The following is a 20,934-nucleotide window of genomic DNA, read 5'->3' on the forward strand; positions in this document are numbered from 1 at the left end:
AGACAGCACATATACACATTCATATACATTTTTTTATGGAAACACAAAATTTGTTTGAGTTGAATTCTTTTTAGAAATGATTGCTGAAACTTTTGGCAGTTTCTTTAAATTACTGTTCAAGGTTTTGCATACATATGCCTTTGTGAAGAGCCGAGGATTTGTCTTCCTGCGCTGCTTATTTTGTACTTTTTTCCTAAGGAAAAACAAAAAATTATACTTCTACCTGTAACAGTAGCATCTTGGTCTTGTTGCCCTTATAGGTTGGTTGTAATCCTAATGAAGATGTAGCCATATTTGCAGTGGACTCCCTGAGGCAGCTCTCAATGAAGTTTTTAGAGAAAGGGGAGCTTGCAAACTTCAGATTCCAAAAAGACTTCTTACGGCCTTTTGAACATATAATGAAACGAAACAGGTAATGTGTTTCTTGAGTTGAATAATATCAGTAATGTCTTATATATTGTTCTATGCCAGGGAGAAAATTAGAAAATAGAAAAAGAAATGGTTTGAATTTTATGTGATGCCTACTTAAGCAACTATATTACTGTTCTAGGTCCCCGACAATTCGAGATATGGTTGTTCGGTGTATAGCACAGATGGTTAATTCTCAGGCTGCAAATATTCGTTCAGGATGGAAGAACATTTTCTCAGTGTTCCATCTAGCTGCCTCAGACCAAGATGAAAGCATAGTAGAGCTTGCGTTTCAGACAACAGGGCACATTGTCAGTAAGTATCCCTTAACTGCATGCAAGTGCAGAGAGATAAGCTGAATATATTTAGTTGATAATTCAGGTGCAGTAAGATTGTAATGTGGCTTTAAGTTTATAAATTTTGATTCTAAAACCAGAGTGAAAAATCATAGTAGTTGTAATAGTGGTGTCAGCACAAAAACCAAAGGGAATAAGAGACAGTTTATTCTGGGGCCATTTTGAATGACCAAGGAGCACAGATTTGGTTACCCCAAATTCCATGTTCCAATATGTAAGCAGTTTCACAGAGTTTTACAGAAAAAAGAAAGTCATAAACCAAAGGAACTTTACAGTACGTTGGTGGCACATCAGAGACGCAGATACATTGATATTGGGGGCGCGTATTTTTTAGTCCCAAGATACTGTTGATGACTTCTTGACTCTTGGCTTCTGCTAAGTTAGTAGCTTATAAGAGGTTATTATTACAATTACTAGTTCAGATATATAGTGGGACAAGGAATGGTTGTTCCAGAAGCTAAAACTAGTCCACAGTAAAGTAATTAGCTTCTGAACCTACAAAACTTCAATCTTTCTACAGTACTGATATTCAGGTCTATCCATCAGTCTCTGCGGACACAGAAACTCCTTCCAAGAGATTTTTGTTCACAGTAGCAGTGGTAGTAGTAGTAATAGTCGTGGTGGTCTTAACATTTGTTGAGTATTCACTGTATACAGCTGTCCTCTTAGGCATTATTAAAAATAGTAACCAGAGAATAGTTAATTCTGCATAACTGGTACCCATTACTTTATTATATGGTGTTTTCATAGTGTAAACAAAATACACACATTTCACTTGCCTCACTACTCAGGACAGGCTTAGTCATAAAGACAGACTTGGACTCATTTTTGTTAGGTGTCAAAGTCTTGTAAGAAGTATGTACTACATTAGAAGTTAATATATTTTGGATACAATTAAAATTATTGAAAATGTGTTGCTATTTCTATTTCTTTTTCTCTGTTGTAGCTCTTGTATTTGAGAAACACTTTCCAGCCACCATTGATTCCTTCCAGGATGCAGTGAAGTGTTTATCTGAATTTGCATGTAATGCAGCCTTCCCAGACACAAGTATGGAAGCAATTCGACTTATTCGGCATTGTGCAAAATATGTGTCTGATCGACCTCAGGTATACATCATTTAGTAAATGAAATTTTGCTAAATACTAAATACAGTCTTAAATCTTTATTTGTTTGGGAACTTAGGGTAAAGGAAGCATTTATTTTGAGCCCAAAGTTAGTTTGAACTCAATTCTGAGTTAAGATGGCCAGGGTCTATACTAGCCATTACTGTAGGTATCGGGTGTTCTATGTGTGTTTATTAGTTTAATTTTCATAACACAAAATGGAGCAGGTAGTGTTACAGCTTTATACAGATAAGGAAACAGGATAGAGAAGTTAAAATGTACCCATAGTTGCAAAGAAACTAAAGGAGAAAGAGGCTTTGAAGCCTGGCCTGTTTCTAAAGATCCTTCCTTGCCACCTATCTGCCTGTGTTTTGTACCACTAAAGTTAATTGGCACTGAATAGGAGGCTGGATTGTCAGTCTGACTGCTAGTTTGAATTTGAATATCCAATCCTATTATGTGTACATGTGGGAAAGGGGTATGTGTGCATGTGGTCTCTGTGAAGACCTGAAGCATCTGACTCCCAGGAGCTGGAGTTAACAGGCGTAGAGCACCTCACAGGGTCCTGGGAACCAAACCCCGTTCCCTACAAGAACAGGATGTCTTCTTAATTACTGAACCATCTCTAGCCCTGAAACACTAACTTTTAAAGAGTGTAGTCTAACGCTCTTACAAAAAGGCTCTTCATCTTTTTGTAAATTGTTATGTAGTTTTTCCCACTTTTGATTGGCAAAGCACTTAGTGTTTTTCCTGAGAATATTAACTTGGCCATGTCAGTACTTAGCTTTGCCATACTGATTCCACCTTTCCTCTTGAAGGCTTTCAAGGAGTACACAAGTGACGACATGAATGTGGCGCCTGAAGACAGGGTGTGGGTGAGAGGATGGTTCCCGATTCTCTTTGAGTTATCATGTATCATCAATAGATGCAAATTAGATGTAAGAACCAGGTAACAATCCGTATTTGAAAATTTAAGTTTTGAAGGATTTACTTTTGTTCTAATTAGCTTTTCTTATGGATACCACAAAATGGTTTGTTTGTTTGTTTTTACCAAATATATTAAGAATCAGAGAGAGAGAGAGGAGAGAGAGAGAGCGCGCACGCGCGCACAAGCTTGGCAGCTAGGCGGGGCGCATGCCTTTAATCCCAGGAAAGGGAGAGCCAGGCAGATCTCTGTGAGTTCGAGGCCAGCCTGGTCTACAAAGTGAGTCCAGGACAGACAAAGCCAAACAGAGAACCATGTCTCAGAAAACAAACAAACAAACAACAACAAATTAGCCTCCAATGATATAGCCTTCTCCAACAAGGTGCTGCCTCCTAACCCCTATCAAGTAGTGCCACTCTGTAGTGACTAGGCATTCAAGTACACATGCGCCTGTGGGGGCCTAGCCAGAGCACCACAGATTCCATTTCAGGGTGTAATGGCTAGAGTGCTATGAGTGGGAAATAGTAAACTGATGGCCAGCGCTTTTTCACTTTCTGAATTATATATCCTAAAGGACCTTGATATTTTACAACTTAAATTACTCTATATTCAATATATATTAACAACCAGTCTTAACTCTCTTTTTCGTAGTTTTTTAAACCTTTAAACCTTTCTTAGGAAGTTTTGCTTCTTTGTATTGCAGCTTTCCTAATTGTGTTCTGTTATTTTAGGGGCTTAACAGTAATGTTTGAAATAATGAAAACATATGGCCACACTTATGAAAAACATTGGTGGCAGGACTTATTTAGAATTGTTTTCAGAATCTTTGACAACATGAAATTGCCAGAACAGCAGACAGAGGTAAGAGAATACCTTTAGCCTAAAGTTGTAGCAGTCTTCAGGTTTTCGCCTCATACATCTTAATGTTTGAAATTAAGCACATTGAACATAAAAAAATTTCTTGATGTTTCTTTAATACATGAGAAATAATAGTATTTTATTTCATTAGCAAGTACACTATTGGAAATAGGACTGAATTAGTGATTTAATTTTTATTTTCTTTGCTTTTGTTAAACTGTCAGTTTCTCTTCTATATTTTGTTATACTCATAGCTAAGAACACCAGTAATTTTATTAATATTAGATGTTGAATTCAAAGTAAAATTATTTTTATTTATTTCAATGTGTTTTACTGTAACTACTTACAGCATGGAGTTCAGGCTCTGTGGCTAGAAAGCATCATTTCCCTCTCTGTCCTATATAGCAATATTAAATGGAGACTTTTACAGTTATCTTTCATGTAATGTAAGAGAGGAGAGTTAAAACAGGGTCTAATGGTTGATGGATATCATAATCTTCATCTCATGACTTTCTTTCCCCCCAGAAAGCTGAATGGATGACAACAACTTGCAACCATGCCCTTTATGCAATATGTGATGTATTCACCCAGTATTTAGAAGTTCTCAGTGATGTACTTTTGGATGATATTTTTGCCCAGCTCTACTGGTGTGTACAACAAGGTAGGTCTGTACCAGTTAGGCTAATGCTAAGTATAACGTGTCAAGCTGGGAATATATAAATGAATTGCTCTTTTCTTTTCTAGACAATGAGCAGTTAGCAAGATCTGGTACAAACTGCCTTGAAAATGTGGTTATTCTGAATGGTGAAAAGTTTACTCTAGAAATCTGGGATAAAACATGTAACTGCACCCTGGATATCTTCAAAACAACAATTCCACATGCGTAAGATTTTATATGGACCTACATTTCTATTTGTATATTGACTAGGAGTTAAAGTGAGTTAACTAAAAATTCATGAATCCTGTTGTAATTGTATTAAATTTGGAATGGTTGTTGAAAAAAAAAGAAAATATTTGCTTCTGTCTACTGGATTATAACATCTCTATACCTTTAATGATATTCTAAAACTTAGGAACTATCTTTGCTTCTTTGGTGTTTTTATAACTCAGTGTTAGCGTCATAACAATCACACTATCCAAATAAATGTGCTTGTTATATAAAAAATAAAAGTAAAAAAATTTAAAATAAAAAAAAAACTATGTGAAGTAAGTAATGTGTAAACCAAAATAGTGTGATTATCCAAAATCTGGGTCATAATGTGATGACTACTGATTTTACAAGATTTTATTTGAACATAATCACACTAGGTTATAGTTTTGAGTCAGAGAAGGAAAGCCTCCTTAACATGTATTTCAGTTTCAGCAGACTTACTACTCTAAAGAAAGTCTTTTGAAAATAGTATGCTGTACACTAAGTTGTCATCTTTCTGTAAAGAGTGAGTTATGAGTAGTTTTTAATCAGTAAAGAAGCCAGAACACATTAGCACTGGAACTCTTCACAGGACAGACTAGACTTGACACTCATCCCTGCAGTGAGCTCTGATTCATGTGTAGCTTTATTTACTGTCTGCAGTGTTTAAGTCTGCAGATAGATTCTTTGTAGGAACATTCGGTGTACCTAGTGCTGATATAAAACCATATGAAAATTACCAACTAGCCCACATTTTTAACTTTACATCTTGTTTTATAACGTGAATTAGATCTGGTTTATGTTATTGGAATACTCATATAAATATTAAAATTCCCAACTCCTTGATATTGAAGTGGAGCCATCTGTTGACATCTGTCTGCCAGATCCCAGAGCTTATGCTTTTCAGAAAATTCTAGACTGATAAAAATTGAGTCAATATTTTTTCACCCTTTTCTTCCCATAACTGGTTTTTGCTCTGATATCTTAAAGGCTTCTCACTTGGCGTCCTGCTTCTGGAGAGACTGCGCCCCCATCTCCATCAGCTGTGAGTGAAAAACAGTTGGTACGTGAGTAAAGCATAGTCAAAGTTGACTGTGGAAGAGATTTCAGTTTAGGCCTTACTCTCATGGGTCAGGGTCCTAACCTGTCCCTGTTGCTATGACAAAACACCTCAGTCTAGGTAGTTTAGAAATGACCAGAGTAGGCTTCTCCCAGTTGTGCTGGCTGCAAAGTGTGAGCACTTAGTACCTAATGGAGGCTGTATTCTGCTTCTGTAGTGGCACCTTCGCATCCTTACATGGCAGAAGGCAGAGGGGCACCATCCTATATATGGGGCACTGCCCTCATGTCAAATGACTTCTCAAAGGCCCTCCTTATCATTGCTTATAGAAGATTAGGTTTGAGCATGAATTTGTTTCTGTGTTTCACACATACACTAAAGCACGACACACTAGAATGTTTGGATACAAACATTCAAACTATACCAGTGAGACGAACTCTTTAAAAGATGGTGTAAGTTTCCTGTGTGAAATTCTGAGATTAAAATTCCCAATGATGAATTTTACATATAATAATTTTAAACTTTCTAATACCATGATAAAGTAAAATGATTTTAAGGATTGTGAATGCAGCTACCAGATTACATAAAGATTTTTCCACACCAATATAAAGATATTATTAAATCTTTTTTATTTTAACTTTTTTACTTTGATATAATATTACTATGCAGAAAATAATTAGGGAATTCCTTCAGTCCATAATTGGTTTCCTATACACAATTGTATAGGGAACACTTGTCCAGCATTAAATTTAATTATTACTAGTCTTTTGACTTAAATATTTGGGACATGGGTACTGTATCTTAAACAAGCTTACACATAGCTACCCATTGCACCAGGGTTCATCATGTGATTGTTGCACTCCTTTTGCTTTGTCACTCCTTCCTTCCTTTTTTTCCTCACTCCCTTGCACACTCTTCCCACGTTTTTCAGAATTCTTTTTTAAAGAAATTTGCTCATGTGATATCCTTTAACCACTACATAATTCTCATGTTTTATTTCCTTGATGGTACCAAAGGATAACTCTCAGATCACCACAAGCAGAAAATTCTTGTTGAAACTTTTTTATTGATAGGTAGGTTTTAGTCTGATTCTGCTTTTTCCATTTTACCATAAAGAACAAGAAAGAAAAACAACTAGGTCACACCATTCATGATGATTTTCTAGCCCTTAAAATTTTTTAAAAGATTGTTTGTTTGTTTGTTTGTTTGTTTATGTGTTATATGAATTTGCCTACATGAGTTTTTGTGCTCCACAAGTGTTCAGGAATCCTCAGAGGCCAGAGTTGTCAGGTCCCTTAGAACTTGAGTTATAGTTGTGAGCCACTATGTGAAATCTGGGAATCAAACCCAGGTTCAACATTGTTGATATCCAGGCCTTATCTCCAGTCCCTAGCCCTTGAATTTTAAACCCAGAAGACCGTAATAGCAAGATAGTGCCTACTGACCTGTTTGCTTTCCACAGTCTTTGACTTTCTCAACTAATTGTTAACAATTAAAACATAGGTTACATACTAAAGTCGTATTCTTTTTCTTGAGAACTGTGGTATCTCCCACCGAGACTCATAATTGCTTCATAATTGATCTGCTGGATTCTATTAGATACCCCCACCACTTGTAGGGCATCCTGTGCATGCCAGGAGTGAGGCTACTCTTCTCTGTGGGTTCTCCTCCACTGCACAGGGTAGCATATGCAATATGGGCTTTGTTTTATGCCCAAGGAAATCTTGGATCAGACCTATCTAGTCCTGTTCTGGATGTCATTTACTCTCTGTGTAAATTGAGACATATGTATAGATTAAGTCAGATCATGCACTTCACCATAGACCTCAGGCTCGGAAACCCAAGACTGAGTCGCACTGTGTCTCAGCACCGTCGTGCTGGCTCACCTAATTATCTGGCGGCTACTATTGCTGCTCTGCCATTTCTGCTCCTCCATTTCTACTCCTACCATCTCTAGTCTCAGTTTGTCTTTCTCTTCTCTGACTACTTAGACCTTGCCAACTTCATAGGAATTTCTCACTGTCATTTCTAGCTGTAGCATTTCTTGCAGTGCACTGAATAAATATATTTTAAAAATAACTTGTCACTAATAAAAATAGATGTAATTTAAGTATGTGTACAAGAAAGAATTCAGGGCTTAAAATGTACCCGTTTTTTATACTGCCTTCCTACTTCAACTCCAATAGACTCTTAATTGGTAGGCATCCTTCCATTTGTTTCCTTTACATTGACATTTATATATACTTAAGAGATTTTTACGTGTAAATACTACTTAGCATGTGTAGGCAGTATCCCTACAGCTACATGGAGAGTGTCTCTTAGAGGGGCTCTTTGCTATGCTGCTGAACCATGCAGTCCATTGTTAAAGGGGTACGAAGCTAGATGCGTTGTGATGCAGAACTGTCCTTACAAGGGCAAAGACTCGTTCTTTTTTACAGTGGCTAATCAGAAAAATTGAGAAAGAACTCAAAAAATTCTAAAATAAAAATAATTTTCAGCCCTCACTATTATAGCCCCATTTACGTATTCCTGTAAGTATTCCTATGTGTTAGTTTGTACTTTAAAAATGTTTTTTAAGTCATCATGGTCAAATAAATAATTCTGCTAAACTAAAACAGTTTTTACTTAAAGGTACTTATATGTTAAACAACAATTTACTTAGATCACTAAAAACCCATAGCAGTAATAATATGGCTTTATAACATAGAGTGTTTCATTGTTTAAAAATACTTGCATGGTACTACTAGAGAGCTGCTGGGTGTTTAAGAGCAAGAACTGCAGTTGCAGAGGCCCGAGTTTATTTCTCAGCGTCCACATGGTGTGGTGCCTCACAGTCATCTGTAACTCCAGCTCTAGGAGATCTGCATTTGTGAACGCACACACATAATTAAAAGTAAATCTTAGGAAAATGTTTTCATGCTTAATCCTTTCAAAAGTTTGAGGACCGCGTGTCATATATTATATGAATATCTCCCCTATTTTATTCAGAACTGGAAATAACAGATCATAAACTGTGTTTTCAGATGACACTGAAGCCAGTTAAAATCTAATTGCTTAGTACAGTTTCTAGGAACACATGCCATCGACAGCCCGGGTGAGGCCATGCACTGGAGAAGTACACAGTGCTCATCCTGAAGCCGACTTCCCTTTTCTCAGTGCTGTCACCAAGTAGAGCAAAGAGGAGTGACAGCTGCCCTTCGCGGTGTGGCCCATGCAGAAGCTTTACCCCTCCCACCTCTCATTCTTGACCATGAGGAAAACAGAGCCCTGCTCAGGACTGTTAAGTTTTTCCTGCTATCACAGCTCAGGTCAGACAGCACCTAGGTCTGTTGGCTTTGTGTCCAGCTTCTCTTCATGACACCAAAGTTCTGTTTACTCACCCTCACACTGACCTTTCTAGTCATTGGTTTCTTGAGCAACAGAAGATATTTTACTAACTACTCCCACAAAGGAAACTCCTGTCAGCTACATGAACCCTTCCTCCACTTTAGCACATGTTAGGGTTGTGTCAGAGCTGGAGAACACGTATGGGCAGTGCTAAGCTCTTTCTCGTGCACTGCAACATCACATGGGGGCTGCTGTCAGGCAGGAGCCCACAGAGGCTCAGAAGGGTGGTTTGGTTTGGTTTGGTTTTTTGAGACAGAGTTTCTCTTTATTGCCCTGGCTGTCCTGGAACTTACTCTATAGACCAGGCTGGCCTTGAACTCACAGAAATCCACCTGCCTCTGCCTCCCAAGTGCTGGGATTAAAGATGTGTGCCACCACTGCCCAGCATTGGTTTAGGGTTTTTTGAGAAAAGTTTCTCTCTCTACAGTCTAGGCTGGCCTCATTTTACAACAGTTGTTTTGCATGAACATCAGCCATTGTCCTATTTAAAGTGCAGCATGTCTTTTTTTCATTGGTAATGTCTAAATTTTATGATTTTTAAAAACTAGTATATTAGAAAACATGTTTCTCCTTGTAATGTGCTTAACAATGAATTTATCTTATTAGGATACAATATCGCAAAAATCTGTAGACATACATGATTCTGTTCAACCAAGATCTTCAGATAACAGACAGCAAGCACCACTAGTTTCTGTTTCTACTGTGAATGAAGAAGTTAGTAAAGTGAAATCTACAGCAAGTGAGTTATTTCTCTAAATAAATATAAACTCTGCTTTATGTATATAAGGGACATTTTTGTTACTCTTATTAACAAGCATATGCCATATTTGGTTTTGAGATCACTTTTCACTCTGTCTACCTCAGTGTGGACATCTCTGACAGATTGTCTCTTTTGAGAACGTCACTAACATCTGCAGCCTCAGTTGTGATCACAGTACCTTTGGCTCCTGTTTGTGTTGAGCATGTGGGTCTTCCTTCTCTATCCCCTCTGCAGTGCAGCCCCATTTCCTATCTGTAGAGGTGCTTGTCTGTCTTCTCCTATCTTCTGGGAACTAATTAAAGGACACTTATCCCTCTGTAGGCAGAGCCCCAAGCTCAGAGGATCAAGCTTTCTGCACTGCTGCCCACCCTATGTCTCCGTGGACCATCTTCACAGTTTCCATCACTTTTGCCCAAAAATGGGACACTCTCACTTTTTGACATTGGTTCAGCTTTCTTTACTGAAAGCAAATAACATATAGGAAAGTCAACACCCCCTTAAAAAAGAAAGTGGCTTTAAGCACTTTGTAAACCTTGAGACTGTAGCCAGCAAAATGGCTCAGCAGGTGGTGAAGGCACTTGCCACCAGGCCTGGTGCCCTGAGCTTAATTCATGGAAACTTTATGGTAGAAGGAAAGAACTGACTCCTGAAAGTTCCCATCTGGCCTCCACCTGCTAGCACACACATATATACACGTGCACAATAAACACAAAATAAATGAATGTAATAAAAATGTTAATTGAAGCTGGGCATGGTGGCGCATGCCTTTAATCCCAGCACTCAGGAAGCAGAGGCAGGTGGATGGCTGTGAGTTCGAGGCCAGCCTGGTCTACAGAGTGAGTCTAGGGCAGGCAAGGCTACACAGAGAAACCCTGTCAGAAAAAAATGTTAATTGAGAATATATTCACAGAAATGATTATTTGCAAGTGAACAGAGTTCCATTTAGTACACTGAGAAAGTTGTGTGAGCACTCCCTCTGACTAGTTACAAAACATTTCATGGAAAGGAAGTCCCATATTCAATGAGCAACCACTCCTGATCCATCCCTTCTCTAGCCCTGGCAGTCACCATTCTGCTCTCTGTGTCTATGATTGGGCTCTTCTATGGGTTTTTTTTTTGGTTTTTGGGTTTGTTTGTTTGTTTGTTTTTCCTTAAGATTTATTTATTATTTGTACAATATCCTGCCTGCGTGTGTGTGTGCCTGCCTGCCAGAAGAGGGCACCAGATCTCACTGTAGATGGTTGTGAGCCACCATGCAGTTTCTGGGAATTGAATTCAGGACCATCTCTCCAGCCCCCTTGTGTGGGTTTTATGTGGGTGACGTGGCTTTGAGATTCTTCACAGTATGAATCAGTGACTTACTCCTCCTCATTACTGAGCTATGTATATGTGTACGTGTCATACTTTGTCTTCTCAGCGGCTGATAGACACTGAGTTTATGACACTTGGATTATGAATAGTGCTAGTGGAACTATTCCTGTCCAAGCATTGTCTCAACACCTGTTTTCGGGTCTTCTGTGAATGTACCTAGAAGTAGAATTACTGAGCTGTGTAACTTGTAAGGAACCATTAAGCTGTTCATGATAGCTTTTACATTCCTACTAACAGTCACAGTGCACCCTCATCCACCAAACTGCTTCTAGGGATATCTGAGTACCACTCAGAGTTCTCTTAATATCCTGATTAAACTATTTCTTTAAATACTGCCTGCTGCTAAGCCCCTGTTGGGTCCAGGTGCTGCCAAGAGGCTCTGTCTGCCTCATGGCCTGGGCTGTGTCAGCTAGTGAAATGACGTCGTGAGAATGCATAGCAGTGGCTGTGACTGTAATAAGGGGTGATACAAGAGACAGCCTTGGGACCAGCAGTGTATTTGTTTTGTTTTTAACTTGTCTTCAACCTTAAGAACCAAATGTTACATGGAACAACATTTCTAGAAAAAAAAATGTGGATATTTTTACTTTCAAATATCTCAGTAAGTAAATTTAACTTGAAAAAATTGGTACCAGAAAAGGAATTTTTTTTTTTTTTAGTAATTGCCTCCTATATTAGAAAGAAGCTGAGGGACTGTGACTCAGCTTCTGCATCTGCCTACCTGTGTGATCATTGAAAAGGAGCATCCTCCTGTGATGGCACCTGGCAGGCTGCTATAGTGAGGAGTGAAGTTTGTCTCAGCTATGGAGTGGAAGGAACATGGGAACACTTCTGAAACTGGTGTTTAGTGGTAGTATCCTTAATGATGTGTTTCTAACATATACACTGTTGCATCGATTAAAAATAGACATTAGTTTAAGCTACAAATACACATTTGTACCCAGATAACCCTGCTGTATGCCTAAATCACAATATAGCATGGTTTGGTTTGATTAGAATCCAGGCCATCCCACTTTCTGTTTGGTGTTGATCTCGTTCCTGTTGTTTTTTTTCTTTCTTTCTTTCTTTCTTTCTTTCTTCTTTTTTTGAAACAGGATTTTTCTATGTAGCCTTGGCTGTCCTATCCTGGACTTGCTTTATAGACCAGGCTGACCTCAAACTCACAGAGATCCACCTGCCTCTGCCTCCCAAGTGCTGGGATTAAAGGCATATGCCATCACGCCCAGCCCTGTTATTTTCTTATACAAGTTTTCAAATTGTTTTCAAAGATTAGACTTGGGTATCACTAAAGGCTATTTATTTCACTAATAACTGAATTGAAAGTATAAACACTGTTCAAATCATGTGACATGTTTCCATTTATTTAAGCAAATTCTTTCCTACATGTTTCATAGATTTGAAGTTACTTTAGCAAGGGGTACCTGTGAATAAAGGCAGGATGCCTTCTTCAGTGTGAGATAATGCAGATGACCTTTGTACATTGTAATGTTTCCTTAGCGTTATAATGTCATAGAAATTATAAAGAATTCAAAATAATGTTTTGTTTGCATGTGCATTGGGGGGTTTCCTCACAGAATTCCCAGAACAAAAATTGTTTGCTGCCCTGTTGATTAAATGTGTTGTGCAGCTGGAACTTATCCAGACCATCGACAACATTGTGTTCTTCCCAGCCACAAGCAAGAAGGAGGATGCAGAAAATTTAGCTGCAGCCCAGGTAAGGAGGTATGAGACTAGAAGTAGCTGAGGCATCTGGGCTTCAGATGATAGGCTACAGTTGTCATTTGTAAAGTCATCTTCACGGGTGCCATTCTGGGCCCTGAGCCTGGATGGTGTCCTAAGTAAGAAAGGCCCTAGCAGAGAGGGAGGGTCAGGAAGGGAGCTCTGGGGCCCCATGCACTGCAGACAAGGCAGTTGGTAGGAATGCCACAGAAAGTAATGAGGCCCAAAGAGAAGCAAGGCCAGGATGTGATGAACTCAGCTAGATGGGTCACATGACATTGCGCCTAAGAACTGCCCTCTGATGGTTCATGGGACTTGATAAGCATGGCATAGACCTCAGTTTATCACTGAGGACAGAAACCTAATGGTAATGGGCATACGAAGGGAGGAATTGGAGACTGTACACGTACATATTGTTAACTCTCTCAAGGAGTTTTGCCATAAAAAAAGGTCTGAAGAAATAGAGTAATAGCTGCAGGATCACAAAGTGGTCATAAGAGGAATTTGTTTTGTTCTGTTTCCCAGATTGGTGATCTGTCAACACCCTTATTGATAAAGAACTTTCCACCAGAGATTAAAAACCAGGGTAGAGGGGAAATAGATACTATGCAGTATTTCTGAGTGACTGGTGTCCACACAGGGGAGCCGTCTATGGGCAAAGGATGCACGGTCCAGAAAGCTCTGTGCATTTGTGGGGATAGGAGTTTGTTGAAAAGTCAAGTCCCACACCATGTGAGGCTGCGAAGAATGCTCTTTAGACACAGGTTGTGTATTGTGAGCACTTGAGCTGGCCACTAAAAAGCATGGAGAAATGCTGGAGGGTTCAAGCCTGCTGCCCTCAGTCCTGCCACCTCTGGATGCAATCATCGAGGAGGTAGTTTGCCACTAAGTTACTAGAAAAAGGACAGGGATCCTGCAGGAGAGTCGTTAAAATCATTATCCAGAAATACAAAACTGCTGGAAAAGAGAACAGGCTTGTGCTTATAGAGGTGGCCAGTGACTACAGGCCTGGAGAGCCAAAGCCTGCTGTTGGGGGTTCCAGGAAGGGTCTGAGACAGTGTGAGGGGTGCTGGTACCAGAATGCTTAACAGAAGGCAGATGTTTTCTACTTTAAGATAGAGATTTGCTTATAAAAGTAGTCTTGGATAAGAGGTGGGAGCTGGAGAGATTCCTCAAAGGTTAAGAGCACTTGCTGCTCTTGGCAGAAGAGCCAGTTTGATTCCCTGATGGAGCCATCAGGCGGTTCAGATCTCTGGTTCCAGGGGATCCATTACTGTCCTCGGGCCTGTGTGGGCAGGGTACCTGCAAGCACACAGTGCACATACAAATAAGCAGGTGTAGACATATATGTAAATATTAAAAAGGACAGAGTAGGGGGGGCATTGAGTTTTACATTTACTAACACTGGTTAAGTGTGTGCTGTAATGGTTTGTTTTCCAAAGAGAGATGCAGTAGACTTGGATGTCCGAGTTGATACTCAGGACCAAGGGATGTACCGCTTTTTAACGTCACAACAGCTTTTTAAGCTATTGGACTGCTTATTAGAGTCACACAGATTTGCAAAAGCATTTAATTCCAACAATGAACAGAGAACTGCTCTGTGGAAAGCAGGTAAGCTATCCAGATCTAATACTGTCATTGGGAACACGGGGCGGGGGGGCGGGTGTACGCGCGCCCCTGAGCACTTGAGGTCTAGTGAGAATAAGGCAGGCTGGCTCTCTGTGAGTTCGAAGACAGCCAGGCCTACACACAGAAAAATCCTGTCGTGAAACACCTCCCGCCCCAAAAAAGTAGCTGTTCATAGGAGAAGAGGGTCCCTACAACATAGCCAGAAAGATAAAGGGGGCTATTGTCAACGTGGCATCAATTTCTACATCCAGTAGAATGCTGGCTGCCCTGTCTTCATGTTTTCATCTAGTATGGCCTTTGTTTATCCTCTTCCCTGTGCCCAACTTAGAGAAGAAGGGAACGGCACTTCCCTTCCCCCCTTGTTGCTACTATCTGACTAGAACATTCCTGTGGATGGCACTGCATTCCTCTGCGTTGTCATGTTTCTGGCTTGTACACAGCCACTCCCTCCCATCCTGACATTATGGAATCCTGCTATGGGCTCCATAATGTAATTCTTTTTTTTTTTTTTTTTTTTTTTTTTTAGGTTTTCAAGACAGGGTTTCTCTGTGTAACCTTGACTGTCCTAGACTCACTTTGTAGACCAGGCTGGCCTCGAACTCACAGTGATCCACCTGCCTCTGCCTCCCAAGTGTTGGGATTAAAGGCGTGCGCCACCATGCCCGGCTATAATGTAATTCTTAAGTAGTGTTCATGCTGTTTTTTTCCTGCAGGGCTTCAAGTGTAATTCTTTAGGAGTGTTCTGCTTTCCCAAACTATTTTATATCTAAGGTCTTGCAGCAGTGGTTTTCAATCTTCCTAATGCTATGACCCTTTAATATGGTTATATTGTGCTGACCCCAACATAAAATATTTCATTGCTATTTCGTAAGCGTAATTTTTCTAGTTAATGAATTGTGATATAAATATTTGATATGCAATCCCAAAAGGGTCTTGACCCACATGTTGAGAACCACTCACTGGTCTATAGGGTCTCTTTTTTAGACAGCCAGTACCGACAGCTAAACACAGGGGGAATATGCTTCCCAGTGGGCTGTTTGACCTTTCTAGAAGGTGCCTTCCTAGTCTAACTCCAGAAACTTCCCTTTTCTTCAGGCTTCAAAGGCAAGTCCAAGCCCAATCTTCTAAAGCAGGAGACGAGCAGCCTGGCCTGTGGGCTGCGCATTCTCTTCCGAATGTACATGGACGAGAGCAGAATCAGTGCCTGGGAAGAAGTCCAGCAGAGGCTTTTAAAGTAAGGCACTTGGGTGGTGGCTGTGTATGGTATGAAAGGGACAGTAGCAGCTGCCAACGGTGGCGGAGCCTTTAGAACCTGGAAGCCCCATTTCATACATGAGTCTTACACAGTCAGCCTGTAGGGTTTTCAGCCCCTCTCCCCCTGCATACTTGGCATCTCACCTATGGGAGACGCATGGTCTGGCTGTGCACTTGCTTCCTGGATGTGTGGGACTGCAGCAGCAGCTGAGCCTGGCTGAGATGATTGCTGTTCTGTGTTTACCTGACAGCAGCTCAGCAGACCATGTCTAACATGTAGGACAAAGAAGAACTCTAGAATGTTCAGAAATGATAGTTCTTGAGTCCTTTCAGTGCCAGTTGTGATAGGTTGCCTTACCTGCAGGCATTATCATTATCATTATTACTATTACTATTACTATTATTGCTATTATTATTAAAGTATCTGGAGTTTGATTAGTTGAATTTGTTTCATTCTGTTTTACTTTATAACTAAATTCAGTTTGTACTCAAACTAAACTGTTATTTATGAAGAACACTGCTGGTGCACGGCTCATTCCTGCTCTGAGAGCAGTGCTTCAGCGTTTCCTAGAAATCACTATTCTGATCTTCTGTGTTATAAACAAAACTCACCAGGCGCAGAAGAATCTGAGCCTCACAATCAGTGAAAGGAAATGTCAGTTTCAAGCCAGGTCTCAACATCAGGCTTCATGCCTACTGTCACAGGGGCTCTAAGTGCAACTCAGGAAATGGAAGTGTGGATTCCCTAATGGTTCCAGTAGATTCCGTTAGTGTCTTGTTTTCTTCCTAATCTGAATAATGTGTGTTGATGCTCCAGTTAATGTAAACAAATAGAGCCTACGAGTAGTGACTACTTACTACCCTCCTGGCCTTCAGAGGACTCCGTGAACGCAGACCACGAGGTTTCCGTGTGTAAACGGCAGCCTTCTCTTTTGCAGCGTCTGCAGTGAAGCTCTGAGTTACTTCCTCACTCTAACATCGGAAAGTCACCGGGAAGCCTGGACTAACTTGCTTTTATTGTTCCTAACTAAAGTTCTAAAGATCAGTGATAACAGGGTAAGTATGAGGCTTCTGTCCATCCCTGTCCCTGAGTCACTCAGAGCCTAGGCTATAGTCCTCTAAAGTAAGCTATGCAAACTCTCACTTAGCTTTGTTTTTTAATCAGCAAGTCAATTAGAGGAAGAATTAGACTCTCACTGGACACTTAGATAAGCACCTCAACAGTGAAATCTCCATTATGACCCCTAGAGTTACTAAAGTCCCCCCAGTTGAAAACAGGTATCCAGCCCACGTGGTGTGCCTTGCCCCCTGCCTCCGCCCCACAGGCTAGTTCTCGGGCTTGTGCTCCAGGCTGCACCCAGCTGCTTAGTGTAGGTAGTAGCTGCAGGTGACTAGAACCTGTAGTGAACAGGCCAATAGAAATAAAGGTTAAAATTATATGTAAATGCATAGGTACAGTCCTTTCCAAACTGTACATTTTTGTTTACCTTAAAAGAATGAGGAAATTCGTTGCTATGAGCCCTAAATTTTAAACACCCAATTAGGTGGCCTGATACATGAAACTTTAGACTAGTATATGAGACTCTATGGGGCGGGGCAGGGCAGGGCCACTCAGTGCTGTCACTTGTCTGTCACAATCCCTGGGTCCAGGTGCATCTGCATCTGACCCTGAGCCAGGTGAGGCTCGGGGTTTGTCTTCCCTCATTGTCTGTTCTCTGGCCACAGTGTGCAATACTGTTCCCTGTGTCTGGTACAGGCTGGAAGAGCATGTAGGAGAGAAGAGAGCAAACCAGAGTTCAGAGATGAAGGAATTAAAGCAACAAAGAGTCCAAGTATATGACTGGAGCTATAAATGTAGAACATGCTGCAGCAGCTGGTAGAGTGTGTGTGATGACCAGAGTAGGTTACAAGCTGCGGCTCAGAGAGTCCAACAGAAAGGCATATGGGATGCCACCAGAAGGTGTAGCCCAGATTTAGGGTGGGTCTTCCCAGCTCAGATGATCAAGTATTTTGAAATGCTTCATGGGTGTGTTCAGTTACTTGAGTATTAGTTGGTTCCAGGTGTGGTCAGGTTGCCAGCCATTAGCTGTCAACACAGTGCTAGTTAGAATCTTCTCTTGAAACTTAAAAAATACATTTAGTAACCAAAGGATGCAATTTCAATGTCATGCATTATAAAACCCAGCTCTACTTTGCTTCTTTTGCTCAATATGCAGGAAAAGCATGTTGATTTATTAAATTTTGTCAGATATGGAATGGAAAATGTTTTTGAAAACAATTAGGAAAAAGTAAGGTTTGTTCTTTTTAATTCTTCTTAGGCTTTCAGTTGTATAATTCATGTCCTTACCACTTGGGCAGACCCATGTCCCTGTGATCAGGGCATAAACCAGCCGTTCTAGCTTCTAAAGTCACCTTAGCTTCTGGGGTTTGCAGTACAAGCAGTGCTTACTAATGGAGACATTTATCCCTCCCCAGTTTAAGGCTCATGCATCATTCTACTACCCTCTCCTGTGTGAAATTATGCAATTTGACCTGATTCCTGAGCTGCGTGCTGTTCTTAGAAGATTTTTCCTGCGGATTGGGATAGTTTTCCAGATATCACAACCACCTGAACAGGAACTTGGAATAAACAAGCAATGATGAGAACTGAATATTTTTTCTGTTGGTGTTTACATTCCTCTGCTCTGTAAAAGGACCCTGGAGCAGAGGTTTCCTACCTGGAAAATATTTCTCTGAATTGCAGTGTCTGAGGATTTCTGGTAAAGAGGCTTACAGTATAACCCAAGGTCGGAGCACTCCATCCAGTCCCGTTAGTAAACTGATGGCTTCTCACCCGTTGGGCTCATGCTGAGCAGAAAGCCTGTTCAAACAGTGTCAGCTTGCCTTCAGGGCCCTTCCACATCCTCTGAGCAGGGTGAGCCCACACACTTTTTGGCAGGCACGGAAATGAAACTTACCCAAAGAAGTATAGATGTAAAGAATGAACTTCGGCAAGAAGTACAACTCAGGAGAGCTGTATTTTGAAGGATAAAATGTTTATAATTGGGGGGAAGGGAAAAAATTATTGCTCATGGTTAAAGATATTTAGCACCTATGGTATTCTTACTCGGAAGATTTTTTGCACACTCAGGCTATCTGAGATACTGGTAATCATCATCTGTGAAAATGTACAGAGATGCAGGTCTGTAATATAAAAATCTTAAAACATATTGTTCCTCCTGCACTGTTTTATTTCTTTATTTTCTTATCTACTTGCTAAATGCCCATACTATTTTGTCAAATGCACTAAAACATTTGGGTAGAATTTTTGTCTTTGGAGGAGTGGTGGTCTCAATCTATTGTGGCCATTGCTTGTCAAGATCACAACAGGAGGGGGCAACCACCAACGTAGAAAACACCCCTGCTGACAAGAGCTACCTGTAACATACTCTTAGGGCTTTTCAAGGTGAGCCATTAAAATAGATGACCTTTCACAGACCGAAACTTGAAATCACTGCAAAATGAATATAGGTTGCTGTCACTTTTTCTTTTGGGTGGCGGGGCTTGATGTAGACTTTATTCTGTGTACAGAATTTCATGTTGAATATATTAAAATAACAAATCTGGCATGGTTTGGGGAGGTTAGATTTACTGGAAATGTATTCATACTGTGAATTGTGCTCTGATGGTTAAAATGAAAAGCTTGTCAAGCATTCCATATTAACAGTGGATGTAGAAAATTTTTTCAGGTGGATAAAATGTATATGGTACAGATGTAAAGTTTTCTATGTAAAAAATTCTGTACAACTTTCTGTACAATATTGATTCTCATCTGGCATATCTAATCAGGTTATAGGTCAATAAAGTTTTTGAATTATTTCATCAGTGCAGTTAAAACCTGTAAAGCCCACAGCCCTGTTTTCGCTGATTTTTTTTTTTTTTTAATTAAAGGCCAAACTATAAAAAAGGGGGGGGGGTTGTTTGTTTTTGGTACAAAGACACTTCTTTGCAGTCTCTGCATTGGATCCTTAAATTCTCTTTCTTAACCCTAGGATACCCAAAGTGTATTTACTACTAGGTGATAAGTCTATATTATTTGAGACTGAAAACTACCCTAAAGGTAGGAGAGCAGTTTAATAATATGGCATTTTGTAAATGAGTCAGTTCCGGTGGTGCATAGCATTAAAAAACATAACTGTGTTAGTCTTTACGTCATCTCTCTTAGGTAATGAGAAGTTGGTGTGTCGTATTTATGACAAGACCCAGCTCTGTTCAAGCCAGGGTAAATACCAGAACTAAGTTGCTTTGGTGTCGTCTGATCTCAGCCATTTCCTCCCGAAACTGGTGGTGGTTCAGTGCTGTAGTTCAGCTCTCCATTTCGAACACTGGCAGAATAAAATTACACGTAGCCCAAAACAAGAAAGAATACCTGAAAATACTACTTTGGTAAGCTCTCTGTCCTTACCGGCTACTGATTTTTGTTCCTGGAAATACCAGTACAGCAGTGCCTGGGTTGTCTTCAGCTGTCATCATGGTATGAGTTGAATGAGTCTCTGTGAAGTATCATTTACTGATTAGAAAGGCTCACTTACGCAAGGGTCTCAGGTAGTGGGACAGAAGACCACTACCTCTAGCCTTCTCTCTGGATGGGCGCTTTTTAAATTCTAGAAACCATAATTCCACTTCAAGAAACTGACACTGATAGTTAATAAAAATAGAACTTTATTTGTATCAAGAAATAGTGAAATCAGATAAATTAGTAACTGAGTGTGTGTGCTTTTATCAGCACAAAAATAAAATGGAGGCAGAAAAATGTATGTAACATTTAGTCATGGCTCATGGAGGTAAGGTGGTCACATCTCCCTTTGCTCCTATGGAACCTGTAGCTACAAATATGAAAATCAGCAGCTTGTTTTAAGTCCCTCATTACATAGCAACTGGCATAGGCACAGCTCCAGCAGGTGTATTCACTATGAATTGCTTCAACACAAAGCTAACAGTGGCAAGTGTGCTAGTAACAATTTTTCTGTTTCACAGTGCTATTAACACTTAATTCATCACCTCTTAATGACAAGCAAATTTAATGCACATATGGTAGTTGAATCAAGAGTTCATTACCACTTCATGGCAAAACTTCAAAAATAAATTTATACAATTATATTAGAAATCAATAATCAAGACTTTTATATACATAATATATATATAATGTATCAT

At 40.0% G+C, this 20,934-nt stretch overlaps 1 protein-coding gene across 1 annotated transcript in view; it reads left to right on the forward strand.

Moving 5' to 3' along the window:
- Positions 1-18,488, forward strand: part of Arfgef1 (ADP ribosylation factor guanine nucleotide exchange factor 1) — an 87,350-nt gene extending 68,862 nt beyond the window's left edge. The window contains exons 26-39 of the mRNA XM_051159102.1: positions 261-412; positions 551-723; positions 1,711-1,871; positions 2,687-2,817; positions 3,525-3,654; positions 4,177-4,312; positions 4,396-4,534; positions 5,552-5,624; positions 9,615-9,747; positions 12,714-12,853; positions 14,301-14,469; positions 15,583-15,721; positions 16,680-16,797; positions 18,217-18,488. Of these exons, the coding sequence (XP_051015059.1) occupies positions 261-412; positions 551-723; positions 1,711-1,871; positions 2,687-2,817; positions 3,525-3,654; positions 4,177-4,312; positions 4,396-4,534; positions 5,552-5,624; positions 9,615-9,747; positions 12,714-12,853; positions 14,301-14,469; positions 15,583-15,721; positions 16,680-16,797; positions 18,217-18,381 (1,959 nt within the window). The 3' untranslated portion in view covers positions 18,382-18,488. The remainder of the gene's footprint in view (positions 1-260; positions 413-550; positions 724-1,710; positions 1,872-2,686; positions 2,818-3,524; positions 3,655-4,176; positions 4,313-4,395; positions 4,535-5,551; positions 5,625-9,614; positions 9,748-12,713; positions 12,854-14,300; positions 14,470-15,582; positions 15,722-16,679; positions 16,798-18,216) is intronic.
- The last annotated feature ends 2,446 nt before the right edge of the window (positions 18,489-20,934 follow it).

This window comes from Acomys russatus, chromosome 2, assembly GCF_903995435.1.
Source record: "Acomys russatus chromosome 2, mAcoRus1.1, whole genome shotgun sequence".
Classification (NCBI taxonomy): Eukaryota; Metazoa; Chordata; class Mammalia; order Rodentia; family Muridae; genus Acomys; species Acomys russatus.